This window comes from Mobula hypostoma, chromosome 16 (assembly GCF_963921235.1).
Source record: "Mobula hypostoma chromosome 16, sMobHyp1.1, whole genome shotgun sequence".
Taxonomy (NCBI): Eukaryota; Metazoa; Chordata; class Chondrichthyes; order Myliobatiformes; family Myliobatidae; genus Mobula; species Mobula hypostoma.
The window spans coordinates 55091155-55113907 of NC_086112.1; the positions used below are offsets into that span (position 1 = coordinate 55091155).

The window sequence follows — 22753 nt, forward strand, 5'->3', positions numbered from 1 at the left end:
TTTTCTTTAGCAGGGGATTTCAAGGGAAACACATCTCAATTTAAATCCTCTTTTTAAATTAAGAACTTTTATCTATCTATTTATGTAAGCTGCTCTAAGGCGTAAATGTGCCATATCAGGGAAAGGTTCAAAAGTCAATTACTTGAAATATTAGTTCCATTCCTCTCTCCACAGATGTTGCCTGCCCTGCTGTGCACAGTAGATGTTTTTTATTTGTTTTTACCTCAGATGTCTGGCATCTGCAGGACTTTCGGGCTGTAATTGCAGCCCCTTTATCAGAATACCGGCCCCAGGTTGATGGATGGAGTTTGCTTTTGGGTTCTTGTGGAAATTCAGATTGTTAAAGAATCGCGGCCGGTAGCGATGCGAGCACAGCCATGCCACGGATAACCGGCAAAAATGCAGGAAACCATGAGTGCATTCGCGGACAGTGAATAGGAGTTGGCTTTGGAGGTAGGTTGTCAGCTCAGGTGGAGAAACGGCTGCGTGAGCTGACAAGCTGTGAAAGCGGCAAGGTTACCATGCCTGACTGAATTGATTCCAGTTACATGTGGCGTAAGAGGCAGGGCCCCCTTCAAAACGCAATTCACTGATGGATGCTTCGCTCGGGCTCTATTTTAATCATTTAATTAAGAGGGAGTGAATGAGCGCCGAACTCCCTCTCCCACCCCCACCCCCTCCTCCTCCGGTTGTTACCGCCGCGTCTCTGCACACACTCAAGGCAACGGCGATGGTAGAAGTGTGGCAGGGAACGAGCTGATCACAGGGCATGGAGTGGGTCGCCGACTAATAAAACTGAAGGGTCGGCGCCCTGCAGTACTCTCACACCGTGGGAATGGTGAGCTTGGGTTGAACCGCAGCGGTTCCAGCGCTGTCGCAGCGCTCGGTGCCAGAGACTCTTCGCCGTGCCAGAATCTGTTCTAAACTCTCGGGGGTCGGATGTCGTTGCAACAACATCGATTCAAACCCGATCGCTGCTTCTGCTCCAAGTTATCTGACAAAGATAGCCTACAGCCAACAGCTCGTGATACCAGTGCAAGGTGCATGAAGGGCTGATCTTTCACGTCTCCCCAGGCTGGGAGCTACACCGAAGCAACCAGCAGGCTGCAGGAAAACGCTTTTCCTTCCTAGGGCACCTGCTGTGGAGCATCGCTGGGCTCTGGCCCATGAGAGATGAATACCTACGGATCTCCCTACATGTACATGGCTGGCCCCGTGTCCCAGCCCCGGCCCCCTCTGCAGAGGACCCCTAAGTGCGCCCGCTGCCGGAACCACGGCGTCCTATCCTGGCTGAAGGGACACAAGCGCTACTGCCGCTTCAAGGACTGTACCTGCGAGAAATGCATCTTGATCATCGAGAGGCAGCGGGTGATGGCGGCGCAGGTGGCTCTCCGGCGACAGCAGGCCAACGAATGCATCGGCAGCCTCATTCCGGACAGCATCCGAGCCGTGCAGGGCATGGCTGGGGCTCCTGGCGCTGCCGAGCCCCGGCACACTCAAGCCAAGAGCACCGAGAGCGCGCTGCGCTGGGATCCCGAGCAACCCCACAGCCTCCCGGAGCCTAGGGCGGGTAAGCGGGCTGACTCCGATTGAAATCAACGCCACTTTAAAATCCATTTAAAATATTATTTCTTTTACTTTTGTCAACTTTTGACATCGACTCAATTCAGCCGCAGAACGAACCGTAATATTAGAATGACTTGCCGAGGTGATTACGGACGCCCCTTGGGGTGTTGTGGGCTTGGATGTGTGACTAGTAACGGGCTTAACTTTAGCAATCGCACAGAGACCATACCAGGAGTGGGAGAGAGTTTACTGGTCCCGTAATAAAATATGGTTTAATTAGCTCTTCTGACGGGTGGACTTGCTTATACGAATTAAGGCAAACCTTAAAATGACGAGAGACGTCGCTGTCTCCTAGATACATAGCGACAGTACGTTTTTAAATAGGGAACACACAGTAGATAGAAAGTTGGGCTGGAAACAAAACTTTCCTCTCGTTGCTTTGCAATTTCTATTTTATGGCGTGACTCTGAAACCTGAAGTAGGAATTCTGCACGTATAAAGAAATTTACCTATTTACCTAATATTACAAAATGATTTGCCATGGTCAAAACTTATATATTCTGCACTAATTTATGATAGACGTTGCCGTAATCTGGAAGAGCTAAATCTTAATGTTCAGCATTACCCTTATATGATTACAAACCCGAAATGCAGTAATTGTTCGTTAGTTTATGTACAAAGTAACATCAGGGGTTTAGTCCAAGGTTTTTACTCATATACACCTGAATGAAATCCCCGAGACATGAAAGGAAACTGCTGAACATCGAACATTCTTGTTAAAAATCCACCGGGTTCTTCACATTGTCAGCCCGTTTGTTTCCTTTTTACAGTTAGTAGAAGAAAGACTACTTGGAACGCTGTTATTTCAGCACGAATATTTCCAGCATCCATAAGATAAAATGCTGGAAATACTTGGCAGGTCAGACAGCATCTGTGCACGTTGACACAAAACTACCGCTTTGGTCGTTGGGTGGGGGTGGGGGGGGGTGACTAAAACATTAACTATTTCTCTTTCCATGGATACAGTTGTTCTTAATCCCGCACCTATTGAGTTCCAACAGCAGATTGCCTGTAGCTGTAGTCCTCTTATTCCCATATACACTGTTCACAAGATACCGTCAGGCAAATTTGGGTACTTGGACATTATTATTATTATTTTAGAAAATAAAATTTCTTATATTTTTACACTGTTATAACTACTGAAATAACGTTGATACTTCTGTTGAGGAATAAGCTGCCCGTTTCCTATAAAACTGTTTTGTACATTTCATCCGTGTGTTATTCCGATTAAATATTCTTCTAAAGATGATTCAATCTACAGAATCAATCTTTGCCAACAATATCCCGTTAATTCTGGTGTTGTGTGAACCCCTGCCCCCTATAATTCACTAGGATTGTTGTGCCCCGGTCTCCAGGAATACGCAATATCGGCGAAAATTTCGACAGTAACATCATTTATCTCAGTGTGCGTTGGTGAATCATTTGTACAAATTTGCCTATCAAGGAAAATATCTTACACACGCTAAAAAAAAAGGACAAAATCCCACCAAAGTGTTTCGTTAAAAGCATTAATTACAGATTCGATGTAAATGAAATATGTTTAGATCATAAGACATATGAGCAGAATTAGATTCTGTTAATTCGATAACAGTGATTATTTCGTAAAGGTGAACGACTTTATCAATATTCCAACCGATTTTTAGCGGCGAGTTTTGGCTGAAGATTAAGTACATTTCTGATCGTAATCGTCCTACCAATGGGTAAACTTTACATAGCCCAAAGAATCGTGGCACTTTCACCAGAATCCGTTCTTTTACAAAAGGGATACAAAAATCTGTGCAACGGCCTATATAGTTAGTTTTCTTAAAAATTGATTTACGGCCTTTAAAAACGCCCCTTCAGTATAGGCCACTTATTCGCATTTCATTTTACCTTTAACAGTTGAATAATTTAACGATTTACGAAGATGATTATTTTCTTAAATGGAATATATGTGTAGAAAAATGTCCAAAACTCGGGTGACCTGCTGTTTCCCAGCGGAAAGACCTGTGTACGCTGTAAACACCAAGAATGGCCAGGGTCCCAGCTGAATCATGTGTCTCGCGTTCAGTGCAAGTTGTACTCGGTTTCCATGACCGCATTCCTTCAGAGGACATTGGATTTTAAACGCGCGTTCGGGTCAGGTCCAACTATTCCAGTCATCTAGCCCGAAACTAAAACTAAAAAAAGAGCTTCTAGTAGCATTTGAAATCCGTCTATGGTTACATCGCCGATGTTTGAATGTCAGAGCAGGTCATGGAGTGACGTAAGCATGAGATGAGACTACACGGAACCGCTTAGAGCTGATGCGGACTGTGAACTAGTAATTTCTTTAAAAACCGCACTCAGCGTGAAGTACGCAGAAACTGCGGTACCAGTTGCTACACATGTTCACTGTGTATGATTATGACGTTAGTACGAAGATTAACCTCTCCGCAAAACTTACAGAACTATGGTTGGATTTTGGGACCTTTTTTTTCTCCACATGTTATCCATTCACTCAGAAATTAACTCCAACTGGGGCGGGGGAGGTTGTATGGGAACTGATCAGTGTTCAGATTGTTGCATCTGTACTAAATTATACTTAACGATAATGTCCAAGCGTCATGGTTAAAAACGAAGAGGTTTGTTTACGAATTTCAAATTAAGATTAAACAATTAGAACAATTCCAATTAACATTTTGTTTTGCCTCTGTTATCTGGCGATAGTGTTGTGAAACATTATTCAGCGAATCGACAGGGAAAAGTGAATCTATGTGGAAATATCATCAAAGATACTTTGCGTCAACTGTGGGAAATTTACAGTTCGGGTCCCATTCTGGAGCATTAAGCTCAAAATTTAGGCCAGGACTTCGGAACAGTACACAGACAGTAATACATTGCTGGGCGTTTGTTATTAAAAAGGCAACCCCATTTCTGGTGAAAGTTAGAAGACGTGGGGTTTCTATCAGGTAAAAAAGAAAATGCCGGGAAATCTCAACAGATCAGGCTTTTATTTCAGACTTCCAGCAGCTGTTGTTTTTGTTTTTGTTCTCCCAGGTGTCCCGGTAAATATTTATATTACACTTAAACGGATTTTGGGGTCACTATCGCATTGCTGTTTATAAGATTTTATGTGGAGACCGACTACCGTAATCCCTACATTTTAACAGTTACTACACATTGAAAGTCTTTAATTTGTTATAAAATTCTTGTATCAATAAGGTATTTATTTTAAATGGCGCTAGCATTTGGGCCTGCTCCCACAATGCCTTCAACATTTAGCAATATGTACCATTCAATACCTGAATGAAAAGACTAAAGATAACATATTGTGGTAATGAATTATAATTCTTTTCTCCGATCAATGAATGATAATTCACAGGGAAAGCTTACATTAAAAAGAAAAGAATATTGCATGACTCTATCGGTTTATTTGGATATGAGACAAGCTTCTTGCTTTCAGCAAGTCTGCTGCTTGTTGATTTCACGTTTGTCCGCAAGTGCTAGTCTTTTCACCGTTCAGTTCCGATGTTGATTGTTCAGGAACTTCTCAGGTAAATGTTACAATCTATTCACCATGCAAAGATTGACAATCAAACCCGAAACTTTCTTGGACGATTCAAAGGTTAGATTCTTAGATTCTTGCATTCAACTTTATCGTAAATTATTATTTAATCGAACATATTCACCCAGATATTTTATTAGTAATTTTCAATTACCCAAGAAAAACAAAGCTACTTCTAAAATTAGAATAGAACTTTTTATGAGTTGTTTATTTACCGGTTTAATCTGCATATAGAGGGAGTTTGCTTTTCGACTGGTGAGACCGTATCCGATTGGAATAATTTCATTAAATTATTATTTTTGCAATAGTTTGATTATGTTCTTAAATATTTAAGATATAACTTCATTTAATGAATTTACCTCTGCTCTTTGAATCTACGTAGACCCAAAGCTGGACTGGACTGATGATTTGAACACTAAACCACCAAATAGTAAATAGTCGACGCCAATACTGCAGAAGTTCATAGATAATATTCATTTCCACTGCCGTGTGCAGCAAGTGATCGTTGCTTCTGTTACGAACAGGGGTGGACATAATATATTTATAAACATTTCAATTTCCGATCATTTAAAATAAATAGCCATTCTGCGGCAAATTGGGATTGAATAAAATGTGAGTGGAGACGTTTATTTGTAGTCTGTTGGCTGATGAATAAGGATGTTTTGTTTAGCCAACCTGTAATAAAATAAACACCATTCAGTCAGGTGTTTCGTATTTTAGAAATATTAGCCAGGTGAGGCTACGGGGTTATAGCAGCGCGGTTTTTTCCTCTCTCCAGCAGCACGAGATAGCGATCGCACGCTTGCAGAATCTTTAGTCAATGTCTCATATTTGTATGTCTCAGCTATAATTAAATCGATGGAACTTCGGAACCGTGAGGCTTTGCTTTAAATTCCATTAATGTTCGTTGTTCAGGACCATATGCTTTTTTTTCTACGAAAATACATTTAAATTCTATCAGATTAAAGATTTTACAATTCACGCATTTTATAGTTTATGTTAATCTGGACACAGCTGAGAGAATAAATATTAAAATCATAATATTTATATTAACGCTATCAAGATTAAACATTATCCCCCAAATTTGTGTTCTCAAGACAATTGCAAAAGAGGATACACGTAAATGGCGATTCTTTGTCAAATTTTGTCCCAAGTATCCGGGAGGGAGAGAGATTTATAATAACACAATTTAAGTTGTGAAAGTCTCTTCGAATCTATGTTGGAGTGTTGCAACGGGATTATAATTTATAACTAATTTGATTTATAGGCTCACAAACAGTTGTGAAAATTTATTATGGTTTTGGGACGTCTGTGGAGGTGAAGGATTTATTGATTGTTCCAAAAAGCACTTAATTTAAAAATGAAACACTGGCCCGATTACAACGGGCAGACTTCAGCACCTTAGCTGGAGAACAAATGAGACGTATGACACTGTATTGGATTTGAGCGGATGATTAATAATCGCTCTATATTGCAAGACTCTTAACAAATTACCGCAATCAAATAGGACCAGATTCAATCGAAATAGGATAACAATGACTTCTTCAAAGAAGGTCAAACAACACTGAAAATGTTACCAAGCAACAGGCGAGTTGTGTGGAATACAATTATATCTGCATTGATGGAGTGCGATTTGCCAAGTAGTCAGCATTTTCTGAACGGCTTTACAAAGAGAGAGAGAGTGAACCCGGACCAACTCCTTATCAATCACAATGGCCTGGAGCTTCCGCACTGTTTCATAAATGTTGCTTTCTCTAAAAGTCAAGGATACGGGGAGTGACCCAGCGCACCTTTATCCAGATTTAATAGGCTTGTTTTTTAATGTTTAAAACTGCCCAATTAACTTCACATCCTTACACCTTCATCTCTCGAATATCACAAAACCTCTCTAATTTTATCCGACAGTCTCCTCCCAAACCCAAAATTCACTCATCTTACCACTATTTTATTGTAAAATTTAACCTGGCAGTGTGTTTCTGGTATCAAAGCGCGATCGCCAAGTAAATCCCAGTCGGGGAATTTTCGGCACGATTTTTAAAAAAATATATTTTTTTCAAACAATCTTTGGGTATTGGAAGTTTTACCGATTGCTATATTAATTTAGTTTAAAACATCCAGGCATCGCTCATATTTAACACATTTATTATACTAAACACAATTAGTTTCTCACTGGTTCACTTGTCAAACAGAACTGAGGCAAGGGCAAAGTGAACCAAAGGCGACAAATCCCGCGTTTACTGGTGCGATTTCAGACATCCCATAGTGGCTCATTTAATTTGTGGTTCGGCTGTAGATCGTAAGTTTATCTCGAAATGGCTAGGGGTCCATTGGTTATTTTGTTCAAAAGCTGTATTCAGTTTCGAAACCGGACAGAGTTTATTACAGAATTGGAATAAGACGGAATAACTAACATTCCAATCAAACGTGAATTTTTTTTTAAAAAGAAAAGATTACTTACATAAGTATCAATATATAAATCACTCGTAACGGTGAAATCAAGCAATGTAAAACGTGTTAAATATTCTGTGAAAATATAACTCATATTTGTATACAAATCCAGTTGTATTGCATAGAATTAAAACATGTGAGGGGCTGATCTCATTTTCAATGGCTTCTAGACAGGCAAACAGATTATTCCTTTAAAAGGGAGAAATGAAAATGAGAAGACATTGCTTTGATTATAGCATAAGACTTTTTCTTACACCATTTTCATCAGCTTACAGAATGTAGAAATGAGCAAACTGTTTCTACATAAAAGTCTTTTTTATTGGTACAGAAAGGCCCACCATCTGCTTGAAAATAGACTCTTACTAAAAATTCAGCCAATGTCATACTCAAGAATTTCATCTCATAGTTTAAAAGACTTTCAGAGAGCTACCTTTATATCTGGGTTAAACATGTAAATCTGGTTATTATAATTTCTCAGGAGTATCAATTAACTAAAACCAAAGGATTCCTTTTCAGCCAACTAATAAATGACTGGATCATTTGTTATAATCCAAAGTATTGCATTCCCATTTTGACTCACTGATTAAGTTAACTATAGTTTGTCCACATTTTAAACTGATGCTTGGATATACACCTATCTAAACAAAAGTGCCCCTCATGTTTCTGTCTTTTGCAATGTGACTACTCTAGTTAACAGATTGTTATTCTGTTTTGGGTTATGGGGTGTAATATCAAAAAAATATTAGGACAGAAAACTCTATCTCTGTGAACCAATATTTATTTATATTGAAAGGACAGTTTATTAAATTCTGGTAATTTAACTAATTGACTGACAAATGCTAACCTGGTAGAATTCTTTGTTTGGATGTTAGTTTCTAATTGTAGATTCTAAGTTTCATAAAATTGGTTAAGAAAATTTCCACATTTATTGCCACTTTTTTTAAACAAGGAAGTGAATTATCAAAATCCCATCACCCAATCACTGTGTTAATGGCCATCATATGTTATTATCAATTTTTTTTATTTATAGCTTTTAGGACAAAGAACTATTTGTGCAGTGTTATCCAAAAATGCACAAAGTCCTTTCTAACATAAATTACATTTAACTTATCCAGTATGAAGTAAATACTTCATACATGCCAGTATATTTTCAATGGAGTTTCTCAAAAGTGTAAACTCTGCTGCCTATGATAAAATTATTTTCAGGCTGCATGCAAAAAATAATTTTCAAACTGCCTGCAACCTCCTGCAAAAAGAAGGCTGCAAAGACTTAATTCTCCTAAATCCCTATAAGGCAAGCTTTTTTTTTCTCACATCCGGTCCCTTTTATTTGCCTTTCAATAAGTTCATTCGTTTGAATTCTTCCGCAATAAATCCTCAGTTATTTGTTTACCTTTACATGAGATATTGCTCTACTTTTCTCTTACTTCTACAGGAATCACTTTTAGCTCCAATTCCCCTGAGGATAATCTCTCTCTCTCTCTCTCTCCCCCTCCTTCCCCCCTCCCCCTCTCCACCCCTCCCTCCCTCCCTCCCACTCTCTCTTTCACTCTCTCTCTCACACACACACACACACACACACATTTCCTGCCCCCTCCCCTCTCCCTACCTCTTCAAACAGCATGCTTTTCCCTTGTTACTTAGTCTGAACTGTTGGTGAAACCAATGTTGCCATGTTTTGTCACACTTAGAAGGTCAATTGCCATCAAAAATCCATTAAAAAATCATGTGGTTTATTTCATTTCAGGCAGCCTGTATATTGTCAGTTGGTTAAAGGTTGTGCCATTAATGATGGAAAGATCAGGAAAGATGAAATCAGAAATGTGAGATTTAGTGGAAAGGGCACTTCAAGGAAACCTATCAAAATTATAGCTGAGGATTAGTTTACAGTATATTCTATTACACATCTAAAGTAGATTTATGTAGCTTATTAAGATGCTATAGAACTGCACGAGAATGATGTACCAAAAACTCAAGAAACATAGTTAAAATAAAGATTTGCTTATTTGCCACATGCACATCAAAACATGGAAACATACAATGAAATGCATCATTTGTGTCAACGACCAACACGGACCAAAGATGTGCTGGAGCAGCCCGCAAAGGTCACCATGTTTCCAATCTCTTGACCTCAGAAGTCTGGGTCCAGTGGTATGAGCAATCATCACAAACTCGGTTGCAGTGGATAACCATGACTTCTTCTGTCCCTTATGATTCCCTTCGCTCTCCATGTAGCATTGCAGAACTGCCTTCTTAGCCTTTGGATCTCACTGTTGATCTCATCTGCCCAGGCCTCTGGAGCTGACTTCATATTCTAGGACAGACATGTCTCTTTTTCACCAGGATATGAGGCCAGCTGGCTACCCTCACCCAGTTTCACCCACCTGTTAAAGCGATGTACAAGGACGTAAAAGTTGCCACATGCAAACAGCTATTTGGAGCCTAGGGTGAGAGCTGAATTTCCTGAGGGGACCAAAGGTTGGTGAGCTGCCCCAGAACGGGCATGGCAAGTCCCTTCAATAGAGCTGGACACCCGATACACAGCAGTGTACACTGGATGAATTCCTCTGTCAATAACTACTAGGAACTAATGCACAGTTTTATAGTACTGTAGTAGCATTGACAATGTTCTAATTTGTTCCGTATTTCATTCAAAGACATAATCTGTCACTCAGTTAAACAGTAGTTAGACTTTTTTTATAACTTTCTATGAAACTTCAAATAAATGGAGCAGCTGCTTCAATGAGCATTGCTTTAGGAAGGCGGCGTCCATCGCTAAGGACCCCCACCACCCAGCATGTGCCCTTCTCTCATTGTTACCATTGGGAAGTGCAGAAACCTGAAGGCACACTCTTGGTGATTCAGGAACAGCTTCTGATTTCTGAATGGTCATTGAACCCACGAACACGACCTCACGACTTCTGTATTTCTGATTTTTTGCACTACTTATTTTAACTTAACTATTTAATAGCCGTGTGAGTGGGCACGTGGCCAAGTGGTTAAGGCATTGGACTAGCCACCTGAAGGTCGTGAGTTCGAGCCCCAGCCGAGGCAGCATGTTGTGTCCTTGAGCAAGGCACTTAATCACACATTGCTCTGCGACGACACTAGTGCCAAGCTGTATGGGTCCTAATGCCCTTCCCTTGGACAACATCGGTGTCGTGGAGAGGGGAGACTTGCAGCATGGGCAACTGCCGGTCTTCCATACAACCTTGCCCAGACCTGCGCCCTGGAGAGTGAAGACTTTCCAGGCGCATATCCGTGGTCTCGCAAGACTAATGGATGCCTTTATGTACTTAATGTAACTCAATTTTTTCTCATTGTACTACTCAAGTAATGTCAACAAATTTCACCACACATGTTGGTGATATTAAACCTGATTCTGATTCTTTATTTCTTGGCTCTCTCCCCTATTTCGTTTACATGCTGCTCCATCAGTTATTCACTGAGACCAGCATTCACACGTGTGTTATCTCTGTTATTTACAAATGTTACATATGTTTCTACTTTACAACAGCACATCTGCGAATAAGCCTTGGATGAGTCACAATTTTATCGTAGCTAATATCAAGAAGTCTTCACTCCCACTGCAAACTCCATGTTTATTAATTCCATCTCACTCCCTAGTCATTGCCTCAGACTTAACTCAGTCACTTCGTAACACCCTATTGCCTCTTATTTTAATCCCTATGTTTTGTCTATCACTAAGACAGCTTGCTGACCACCTAACCAATGACTTTTTCACCCATTATCTTTTGTTCTTATGATAAGATGAAATCCATGCTACTGGTTAACTTTCCAGGTTACACTCTCAAGCTTTGCCTGACTTAACTCTGTAAATACCACAACAAAGCTAATAATCACAATCACTATTTTCTATTTTAGTAGCATTGAGCTGAAAATAATTATGGCTCACATGAGATTTTATTATAGGTAATTAAATATTTTCCTATTAAGTTATGATACTTCATCATGGAATTGTGTTTGAGAGATAATTGTATGTTTGTTTTTTATATGATGCATTGGATCCAGAGCAACAATTATATCATTCTCCTTTTCGCTGGAAATAACATTAAACATTCTTGAATCTTGATTTTTGAATCTGGATATGGTCAATCTTTAAAATTTTGAGTTCAAGTCAAGTCAAGTCACGTCAAGTCAAGTCGCCTTTTATTGTCATTTCGACCATAAGCTGCTGCTACAGTACACAGTAAAAACAAAACAACATTCATCCAGGACCCTGGTGCTACATGAAACAACACAAAACTACACTAGACTAAGTGAGACAACACAAGACTACACTAGATTATGTAAGACAACACAAAAACTACACTAGACTACAGACCTACACAGGACTACATAAAGTGCACAAAACAGTGCAGGGTAAGTACAATAAATAATAAACAAGACAATAGGCTCAGTAGGGGACAAATTACAATATAATAATAAATGATGTAGATGTCCATCTAGACTCTGAGTATTGAGAAGTCTGATGGCTTGGGGGAAGAAAATCTTGCACATTCTGGTCGTGAGAGCCCGAATGCTTCGGTACCTTTTGCCAGATGGCAGGAGGGAGAAGAGTTTGTATGAGGGATGCATGGGGTTCTTCACAATGCTGTTGGCTTTACGGGTGCAGTGTGTGGTGTAAATTTCTGTAATGGCAGGAAGAGAGACCTCGATGATCTTCTCAGCTGACCTCATTATCTGCTGCAGGGTCTTGCGATCCGAGACGGTGCAATTTCCAAACCAGGCAGTGATACAGCTGCTCAGGATGCTCTCAATACAACCTCTGTAGAATGTGGTGAGGACGGGGGTTGGGAGGTGGACTTTTCTCAGCCTTCGCAAAAAGTAGAGATGCTGCTGGGCTTACTTGTCTATGGAGCTGGTGTTGAGGGACCAGGTGAGATTCTCTGCCAGGTGAACACCAAGAAATTTGGTGCTCTTAGCAATCTCAACGGAGGAGCCGTCAATGTTCAGCGGAGAGTGGTCGCTCCGTGCTCTCCTCAAGTCAACAACAGCAGAGAAAGTAGCACTGGAAAAGCAGTACTTTATCTTAGACTGTATGCTCCAGTCACAGCAGAGCAGCAGTTAGTGTCATGTTTACAGCACCAACAACCCAGGTTCGATTCCCACTACAGTCTGTAGGTAGTTGTACCCCTGTGACTGCATGGGTGATCCCATTTTTCAAAGATGTACGGGTTCGGCTTAGTAAGTTGGGGATTTGCTTCACTTAGTGGCAACAATATTAGGTACCTCCTGTACAAAGTACAAAGTAAATTTATTATCAGAGTACAAATATGTCATAAAATACATCCCTGAGATTCATTTTCTTGGGGGTATTCACAGCAAATACAAAGAAACACAATAGAATCAATGAACGACAGCAATACAGATAAATGACCAAGGTGTAAAAGACAGCAAACTGTGCAAATACAAAAAGAAACAAAATAAAAAAAACAATAAAATAAATAAGCAATAAATATAGAGAACATGAGATGACGAGTCCTTGAATAAAGTGGCCACTGAGTGTATGTTTGTGATCTTCTACTGCTGTAGCCCATCCACTTCAAAGTTTGATGTGTTCTGAGATATTCTTCTGCACAACTGTAACGCATGGTCATCTGAGTTACTGTTGCCTTCCTGTCAGCTTGAACCATTCTGGCCATTATCTTCTGATCTCTCTCATTAACAAGGCACTTTCACGCACAGAACTGTCGCCCACTGGATGTTTTGTGTTCTTTACACCATTCTCTGTAAACTCTAAAGACTATTGTGTGTGAAAATCTGAAAAGATCTGTAGTTTCTGAGATACTCAAACTGGCATGAGCAATCATTCCACAGTCAAAATCATTTAGATCACATTTCTTCCCCATTCTGATGTTTGGTCTGAACAACTGGACCTCTTGACCATGTCTGTATGCTTTTACGCGTTGAGTTGCTGCCACATCATCTGCTGATTAAACATTTGTATTACTGAGCAGGTGTACAGGTGTATCTAATAAAGTGTCCTCTCGGTGTATGTTGATACTTGTGGACAGCCCCCAGCACATCCCTACACAATGCAATGCAATGAATTTAAAAAATGGTTGATTTTTTTGATTGACCATAAATGGACAAAATTTGCGCAGGCACCTAGTGCAGATATTGGACTGCCTTCATACAATGCTTTTGATGATTGCATCCTCCAGCTCTTCATTTTTATTGTAAACATTCAAGATAATTGCCGATACCTTCAAAGTCTTAATAGATCTTAACTTGTTGAAGTAGTGAAATCATTTCATTTTCACTCCCGGCCGTCTCTGGCATCTCCAAGTCTGAATGCTTGAAGCTGTAGTGAACAAGACAATTCAAAATGGTCTTACTGCTTATTTTTCAGCAACCATCAATGACAAAAGTCACCGCTTTTTGAATGCAAATACACACAACTGATGCTGTTTAAAAATTGTTCGCTCTAAGCATGGTGTAGTGTCAAACAGCCACACAAATTCACAGGAACTGTTTGGCAACAGCCTCCTGTCCCAATTGAGTGGCATAGTGCCCCAAATAAATGAGGGCTGTTTTCTTAATGAGTTTTTGTTCTTTAAGAGTAATCCTAAATAAACGGCTGCCCCAATTAACCGAAGGACCAATTAACCAGAATCCACTGTAATTGTACTAGAGACTGCGACTCATGCTTGCAGATATGTTTGTTCAAATGAGGAATGCATTAAATTATTGAAAATAATTATTAAATTAGTGAAACCTGGGGGGCTATACAATTGGAAAGCAGGGTATTTGGAGGCCTCACTCTTGTTTCATGCTGTTTAGAGAAAGGGAACCTTGTGAAGTCAAGTTAATAGGTGCAATTTTACCTCTTTTAATTATGCCATCTGGTTAAGTTTTCTCTTAGGAATGTAAAGTGATAATAGATTTATTTTATTGGAATGTGGTCCTATAAATGGTAGAAAAAAATTACAAAATTGTATCAAATAATGTAGCTAAAGAGAGTAACATAAAGGCATAAAACTGAACTATAGTGGATGAAGAAAGCTGACTTGTGACAGGATATTGATAACAAATAATTACTCTAAACATTCAAATGCAGGCTTTATAATCATGACATATGCAAGTGATTTTATGAGGAACATAGGAATTTCCGTATGGGAAAAAGACTAAGTACAAATAGTAGTAGTAGTCATAAGAAAAATAAATAAACAATAATCATTTTTGTTTCTTTTCTCTTAAAAATTAAATCTATTTTTATATCATTGTTCTTTTGTTCATAGCCAAAAGTGTTAGTGAATGCACTGGTGCACTGTATTGCATCCACAGAAGTCTTCAATACCAGCTTATTTTAAACCTTTATGATAAGTAGTTTTTACAGTAATTATAGTAAAGCTATAGAAATATCAAAAATACAGTTTGTATATTGACTGTTTAAAATACATTACAAATCAAGCAGATGGCACTGCCTATTAGATACTGTAGGTTATCAAGATGTTAAGATAGCTTTTAATAAATTTCCATTATTCAACAGTGAAAAGTAAACACAATGCTCTTTCCAGAGTAGGTTGAAAATTAGAAACTGCTTTAAAATAGTACTTCATAAATGCAAGAGACTCAGCAGATGCTGCAAATCCAGAGCAACACACACAAATTAGGGCGCCACAGTAGTGTAGTGGTTAGCCCAACGCTTTACAGTACAGGTGACCTGGGTTCAATTCCCGCTGCTGCCTATTCTTCCCGTGAATGTGTGGGTTTCTTCCGGGTACTCCGGTTTCCTCTCACATCTCAAAGACGTACCAGTTGGTAGGTTAACTGATCATTGTAAATTGTCCCGTGATTAGGCTGGGATTAAATTAGGGCATGGCTCAAAAGCCCTGAAGGGCCTATTCCTCGCTGTATCTCAATAAATAAATAATGCTGGAAGAAATCCGCAGATCAGGCAGCATCAAATGATGACGCTGAGTTCCTGCAGCATGTTGTGTCTGTTGCTCAACTTAGTACTTGGGGAGCTTCTGATAGGTGGAAAGCAGTTGGAGTCCCTGATCATTATGGTAAATTTCTGTACTGATTAATGAAATAGTAACAGCAATTATTGACTTTTTAAAGGAAAAAGGATGAGTCTTGCAGCTTATTGATATGTAGTCATTGCTTTACTATTAATGAAAGTGTAACAGAGACAGATTGAAGCAAATGGAGTACTTTAGAAAACATGTCCAAAAATTATTAATATGAATCTTTTAAAGACAATTGGAAAATAGCATAATTTCTAAATAATATTGTCATTGTACCTGATATATTACATACATCACTATTTTGGAACATAAGATGCATAATGCTTTATCACTACTTTTAATCATCCCGAATCTTCACTCCACCACTCTCTGAAAATCTTTCTACCTCTCCCATCATTTGGACATTTTTTTTCTTTGCTGGTGTACCTGACATTCTGAACAAACTGAAAAATCTAAAAATTTCCCATCAATGAACTTAAATAACATAGTTTTACTAATGTAATATGTTTATTGTGAAAAAATAAATATTCATGGAGGTGCCAAACTACATATAGTATTTACCATTAATGTCACTGAATATCCAGTGTTCAGTCACAAGTGACAAAAGAAAAAAATATAAGCAGAACGAAGCCAACGCCAACTGGCCCAGCTGCACACTATCCAAATACTAATGTGTACACAAGTCCTGCAAGGATTTCAACATCATGTATTCTAGGAATTATTAAACTTGAAACACGCCAGCACGAGACGTTTGCTGTGAAAGCATCTCTCTGCTCTCAGGTTGCAAAAGCTCATTTGCTGCTTCTTTTAGTGGTAAAGATAAGCATTATGTATCTTTTTATTATAGGTGGGGTTTAAAGAATTGAGGGGTGGCAATGCATGTTGTGTGTCGATAAGAATTTTTGCATGTTCCATCTTGGGCACATGTGCCGGAAGTTTGCCACCCCTGTATGCTGATTTAATTGGACAATACCACCTGCTGCTTGCTGGCTACTTTTAAGATATTAATCTGGGTGTAATGTCCACCATCCGTTTGCTCCCTTGCTGTTTAGGCCACACTGTCAAATCCTCTGCTGCAAAAATATTGTCGTAGGCCTTGAAGACCAAATTGCTGCTATTTGCCTGCCCTAACAATGTAATTTTCAGCAGGTTTACATTTATTTAGAAAGCTGAAAGTGAAATACATGTGAGGTTTTAGGATGTTTATATTATTTATTTTCTAATTTATCACTGATATATCTTTCTGTGTGCTCAAGCATTTTCCTGAGTAGGACTGGCCAAGGCAATAGAGAGAAAAAAATAAGAATGTTCTAAAATGCTAAATGAAACAATCGTGAAGGGAATAGTATTGAAAAGGACATTTTAGTTATTTTTTAGATTGTTTATATGGTAGGCTAGAAACTGGTGTTGCCTGGAGTTCCTGGTCTTTGCAGCTTATTTTGGTACTGTATTAAAATGAATAACACTCTCCTTTAATGTTATAAGCAGCTCACAATTCTCAAATATGGATATCCTTATTGTTTTGACTATGGTACTCCCCTCTGTACAGAATGAATCACTAACACAAGAAAATCTGCAGATGCTGGAAATCCAAATCAACACACACAAAATGCTGGAGGAACTCAGCAGGTCAGACAACATCTATGGAAAAGAGTAAAAAAATCGACATTTTGGGCCGAGATTCTTCTTCAGGACGGAGAAGGAAGGGGGGAAGATGTCTGAATAAGAAGAGGAGGAGAGGTGGGAGAAAGAGGCTAGTTGGAAGCTGATAGGTGAAGCCAGGTGGGTGAGAAAGGTCAAGGGCTGGAGAAAAGAGAATCTGATAGGGGAGGAGAGTGGACCATAGGAGAAAGGGAAGGAGGAGGGGGCCTGGGGGAAAGTAATAGGCAGGTGAGAAGAGGTGAAAGGTCTGAGTGGTGAATAGAGGAGGAGGAGGTGGGAAATTTTGTTCACTGGAAGGAGAAATTGATATTCATACCATCATTTGGAGGGTACCCAGATGGAATATAAGGTGTTGTTCTTCCACCCTGAGGATTGCCTCATCTTGACATAAGAGGAGGCCATGGATCGATACATCAGAATGGAAATGGAAATCAGAATCAAAATGTTTGTCACCTGGCTTCACCTATCACCTTCCAGCTAGCCTCTTTCCCCTCCTCCCATTTTTAAATTCGGGCATCTCCCCCCATCCTTCTTAGTTCTGATGAAGGGTCTCGGCCCAGAACGTTGACTGTTTACTCTTTCCATAGCTGCTGCCTGACCTGCTGAGTTCCTCCAGCATTTTGTGTGTGTGTAAGCTATGAATGTTCTTTCCCTGTGAACTCTAAGATAATGGTATGGTACATGTCAAAAGTAATTCATACTAAGACCATCTCACACTCCAAGGAGATCAGCTCCCAATACTTCGCATTGAAAGATACATTAGGAGGACAGGTCAAAGACTGATTAAGAAAGAAATAAAAATAAATATCAAAATATTTTACCAGATTGGTGAAACTAAAGGCTTTCCATTTTGACCAGTGAGTACATAAGGTGCACTGTCAAGTGATATGAAATCACAGGCTACACAGGGGCTTCTACACTTTCAGAAGCCAACAAGCATTCTCTGCCTGCCCTCCTCAGAATAATCAACCATTAAATACAGGCAGAAATATTAGGACCATGCAAAGTTAAATTGGATGCTGCGGTTAGTGAAGGAGCTTGGAATATCGATGAATTTTTAAAATATAAAATAAGTTGCATTTATTTGACATCAATAAGTAGTCTACAAAATATTGAATCTGATGAAACCTGACAGATGTATGTACTTATTACTGACTGTCAAAGCTTATGTGGTGTGACTGAGTGCTGCCATGGGATTTGTTAGAACCACAGAGATACCTGGATTGGAGTTTCATTACTTTCAGAACACTCCTGGATCAGTCACCTCAAACAAAGTGTCAGCGCACGACAGGTCTGTATCAGCCTGGATATTTCTGAGTGGAGCTTGCCACTCACATTCCTTTTAGCTCTGAGCCTATCTTTACCGAATCCACACACAAATGCAGCTTGGCCTGTTGAGTATTACCAACACTTTCTGCCTTCTGAGTTCAAGCTCAAACTTCAAAGTAAATTTGTTATTAAAGTAGGCATATGCAACAATGTGATATCTTGTGATTAATTTTCTACCGGGCATCTACAGTTAAAAAACGATAGAATTTTATTAAAATCTGTTCAAAGCATATTAAGACTGACAAACAGTATTCTGCAAAAAAAGACAAACTGTGCACATCAAAGTACTACTGAGTGCACGAATTATAAAGAGTCTTTGAAAGTGTGTTTGCAGATTGTAGAATCAGTTCAGAGTTGAGGTGGATGGAGTTATCCATGCTGGTTTAGGAGCCTGATGTTTATAAGGTAATAACTGTCGTTGAACCTGGTCATGTGGGACCTAAGGCTTCTGTACCTCTTGACTAATGATAGTAGTGAGAAGAGGGCATGGCCTCCAGCATGGAGGCCTTTCATGATGGATGCAGCTTTTCCGTGGCAGTGCTCCATGTAACTGTAATCAACGGTTGGGAGGCCGTTTCTTGTGTTGGACTGGGCTGTGTCCCTTACTTTCTGTAGCATTTTCTGTTCTCGGGCATTGGCATTTCGATGCCAGGCCACGATGCAACCAGTCAGGGTACTCTCCACTGAGCATCTATGGAAGTTTGTCAAAGGTTCTGGTGAAATGTCAAATCTACAGAAACTTCTGAGAAAGTCAACGTGCTGTTGTGTCCTCTTTGTGATGGCACTTATGTGCTAGCTCCAAGGCAGATCCCCCGATATATTGACACCAATGATTTTAAAGCTATGGACCCTCTCCACCTCCATTCTCCTGATAAGGACTGGCTCATGGAGCTTCAGCTTCTTCTCCTGCAGTCAATAATCAACTCTTTGATTTTGGTGACATCGAATAAGAGGTTGTTGTTGTGGCACCAGAACAACATTTTATATATTTTATATATAAAAGTGAAAGTTGATTTATAAACTTTGTTTAGTTACATTTAATAACTACTAACATTACCAAAGTAATGGCTATTTAAAAGGTCCTTGATTGACTCTCAAATGCTCTGGAAAGCCTTGAGGTCATGAAAGGTACAGTTAAGAATTCGTTCCAGTTTGATAACTGAAGCTTGATCACACTGACCTGAGAAAGATATTACATATGTGCATTATAATTAATTTGCTAACTTATTTAACCTTTCAATATCTCTCTGTAAACTTTATGTTCCTTACAGTTTATCTTCCCCCTATCATCTGTAGATCTGTCTACTATACATTTAGCTTCCTTCCTCTAAATCCATGATTTGCATTGTAAACAACGTGGTCCCAGCTTTGATTTCACAGCACCCCAGTAGTTACAGGTCATCAACCTTAAAAATCACTGTTTCCTGCTGGAGGGTCCACCATCTGTATAACCTCCAACTCTCAGCTTGTGAAGTAGCCTTAGAGTTGCAGCTTGCTGAACACCTTTTGAAAGTGCAAATATATTACAACCACTAATTCAACCTCAATACACCCTGGCTAATTCTTACTCAAATAAATCTAATATTTAGTAAATCTGGTCATTACTATGTTGGTATTTGTCCCATATTTCTTCATGGCATACAATGAAGTTATTCAGCCTACTAAGTATATTCTGGTGTTCAAATTAATCCTATCCCTCTCATTTATTTCCCTTTACTCTGTTCCTCTTATACCTGCCTACTCACCTGCAAGAGAGGTAATTTTCTGAAGTCAGTTAACCTTCCAACTGGCATAGTCATACTTTATCGATCCCGGGGGAAATTGGTTTTCGTTACAGTTGCACCACAAATAATTAAATAATAATAAAACCATAAATAGTTAAATAGTAATATGTAAATTATGCCAGGAAGTAAGTCCAGGACCAGCCTATTAGCTCAGGGTGTCTGATCCTCCAAGGGATGAGTTGTAAAGTTTGATGGCCACAGGCAGGAATGACTTCCTACGACGCTCTGTGTTGCATCTCGGTGGAATGAGTCTCTGTCTGAATGTAGGTGCCCAACCAGTACATTATGTAGTGGATGGGAGACATTGTCCAAGATGGCATGCAACTTGGACAGCATCCTCTTTTCAGACACCACCGTCAGAGAGTACAGTTCCATCCCCACAACATCACTGGCCTTACGAATGAGTTTGTTAGGAGTTTGTCATGTCCTTAGGAGTGGGATGAAACCAGAATGTCTGGGGGACCCCTGTGGTCAAAGGAAGAAAATGGACCCTCCATACTATCAGGGTTGAATCTGGATCACTGGAACTTTGAAGCAGCAGTACTATCTGCCATGCCAACTTGTCAACCTAAAGAACAAGTCTCTTATAGATATTGTTTTCCACGTTGCAACAGCAAGTGTCCTCCATAAATACTTCCCTGGCTCTAAAACACTAATGAAAATGTTCTAAAATTGGCTTTATTTACTCTGACCCAGAGAAGCAATACAGCTGTAAAAACAGAAAATAGCAGGCAAGAAAGAAATATTTACTTCCAACTTTGACTAATAAACAGTATCTCTTCAACCATACAACAGGTGAATGGAAATTTAATCCTATTGTTGCTTTGAGTTCAAGCCATCCTTCCCATAGTTATTACATAAATTATTAATACCTATTTGAACATTCCCAGACTAACGTATTTAGAGTTTATAGCATAAAGATATAGTTGAGATTTTTCTGTAAATTGCCAATACCAAAAGGGTAAGGAACCAATACTTTTTTGCTCTATTATACACATTATTAAGGTAAATAAAAGTAACAGTCATCTAACAGCTCCAATAATACCTTGAAACAATGTGCTGTGTGTCCTTGTACATTGAGTTGAATATTAATGGCTCCTTGGTGAGAGTCTGAGCATAGAAAATGTACAGGCCTTTCCCAGGTTACGTGTGCCTGAAATATGGACACCTTATACATATAAACAAGCTCCCATAAATGTTATTAAATTCAAATGAGAAACAGCTTTGGGGGAAAATAACCTGTTCGCATGTAACCTCTCTGCAGTAATCAGACATCACTGTCTCTTAAGAACACAGATCGGCCACTTAAGAGAGTCCTATTGGAAATTAACAGTGAATCACTTCTATTGATAATTACAACAGAGTTGGCTGTAATGTTTATAATTATGATTTGTTTATCATCGGCCTAATCTTTCTTTTTTATTTTAGATACAAGCGATGAACGATTAGATGACCAGATTAGAGATGAGACTGTGGAAACATACAATGACAAAGTGTCACGACAGTTAAGTTCACCAGATATGGTCAAAGACAAGAATTGCTACACGTCCGACAGTCCCGAAATGCCAGTAGTCGAAGAAGAACGGTTACCTATTGAGAAGAGCAGCAACAGCTTGGAAACCCTTCCTGAGAGCTCCAAATGTAATCTGGATCAGAGCCAAATACTGATGGAGGGATTACCTGGAGCTTTGTCAGTTCCTTTTTCTTTAAAAGGTAATAGACCTCCTATAGAAGTGCTGAAGAAGATTTTCCCAAATCACAAACCTACAGTCCTTGAGCTCATTTTGAAAGGCTGTGGAGGTGACCTTGTTGGTGCCATTGAAATTCTTCTGTCTAGTCGCCCTGATAGATCTTCAGAAGCCCCTGACGTATTAAGCCTCTCATCTAATGGACAGACATTTTTTGAACATGCTTTTGGGTCCTATCCCATCGCCTCTTCTAAATGGTCTGTTGGGTCAGCCTTCAGGGTCCCAGATTCCTTGAGGTTCTCTAATGATCCTGGCAATGTCATGTCAAGCCCACTGGCCATGCCATTACAGCACCAATTTCCTCAACCTCCTCGTTACCCACTGGTTCTGAGGAACACCTTGAGCAGAAGCCAGGCAAGTCCATTTCTATCAAATGATGTTGCTCTGTGGAACACCATGACACTTCAGCAACAATACCAGCTCAGATCCCAGTACCTTACCCCTTTCCCAAATGCTTCAGCTGGCATTTTTCGCAGGTCCCCAGTCCTTCCGTCTCACCCTACCAATGACCCCAGGCTTTCAATTGCTGATGAAGGCTGCTCGATGGTGACCAAACAATCCATTTATGCAGAGGAGGACTACGATGAGAGATCAGATTCTGCAGATTCTAGAATATTGAACTCATCCTCTTAA

At 39.6% G+C, this 22753-nt stretch overlaps 1 protein-coding gene across 2 annotated transcripts; it reads left to right on the forward strand.

Annotated features, from left to right (window-relative positions):
* The first annotated feature begins 1173 nt into the window (after positions 1 to 1173).
* Positions 1174 to 22753, forward strand: dmrt3a (doublesex and mab-3 related transcription factor 3a). Of its 2 annotated transcripts, XM_063069210.1 has the most exons (3): positions 1174 to 1578; positions 10821 to 10851; positions 21822 to 22753. In XM_063069210.1, exons 1-3 carry the CDS (start codon positions 1174 to 1176, stop codon positions 22751 to 22753), a joined length of 1368 nt encoding a protein of 455 aa, XP_062925280.1. The 2 variants fall into 2 exon arrangements, with proteins under 2 accessions (XP_062925280.1, XP_062925281.1); XM_063069211.1 differs by lacking the exon at positions 10821 to 10851 and having other exon boundaries at positions 1174 to 1570; positions 21801 to 22753.

Excerpts from the sequence above, each read along its gene's own strand:
- dmrt3a (XM_063069210.1), top strand. The coding sequence starts at position 1,174 with ATGAATACCTACGGATCTCCCTACATGTACATGGCTGGCCCCGTGTCC. Across the intron at positions 1,579-10,820 it reads AGCCTAGGGCGGGTAAGCGG|ACCTGCGCCCTGGAGAGTGA; the intron begins GCTGACTCCGAT and ends AACCTTGCCCAG. Across the intron at positions 10,852-21,821 it reads GGAGAGTGAAGACTTTCCAG|ATGACCAGATTAGAGATGAG; the intron begins GCGCATATCCGT and ends ATGAACGATTAG.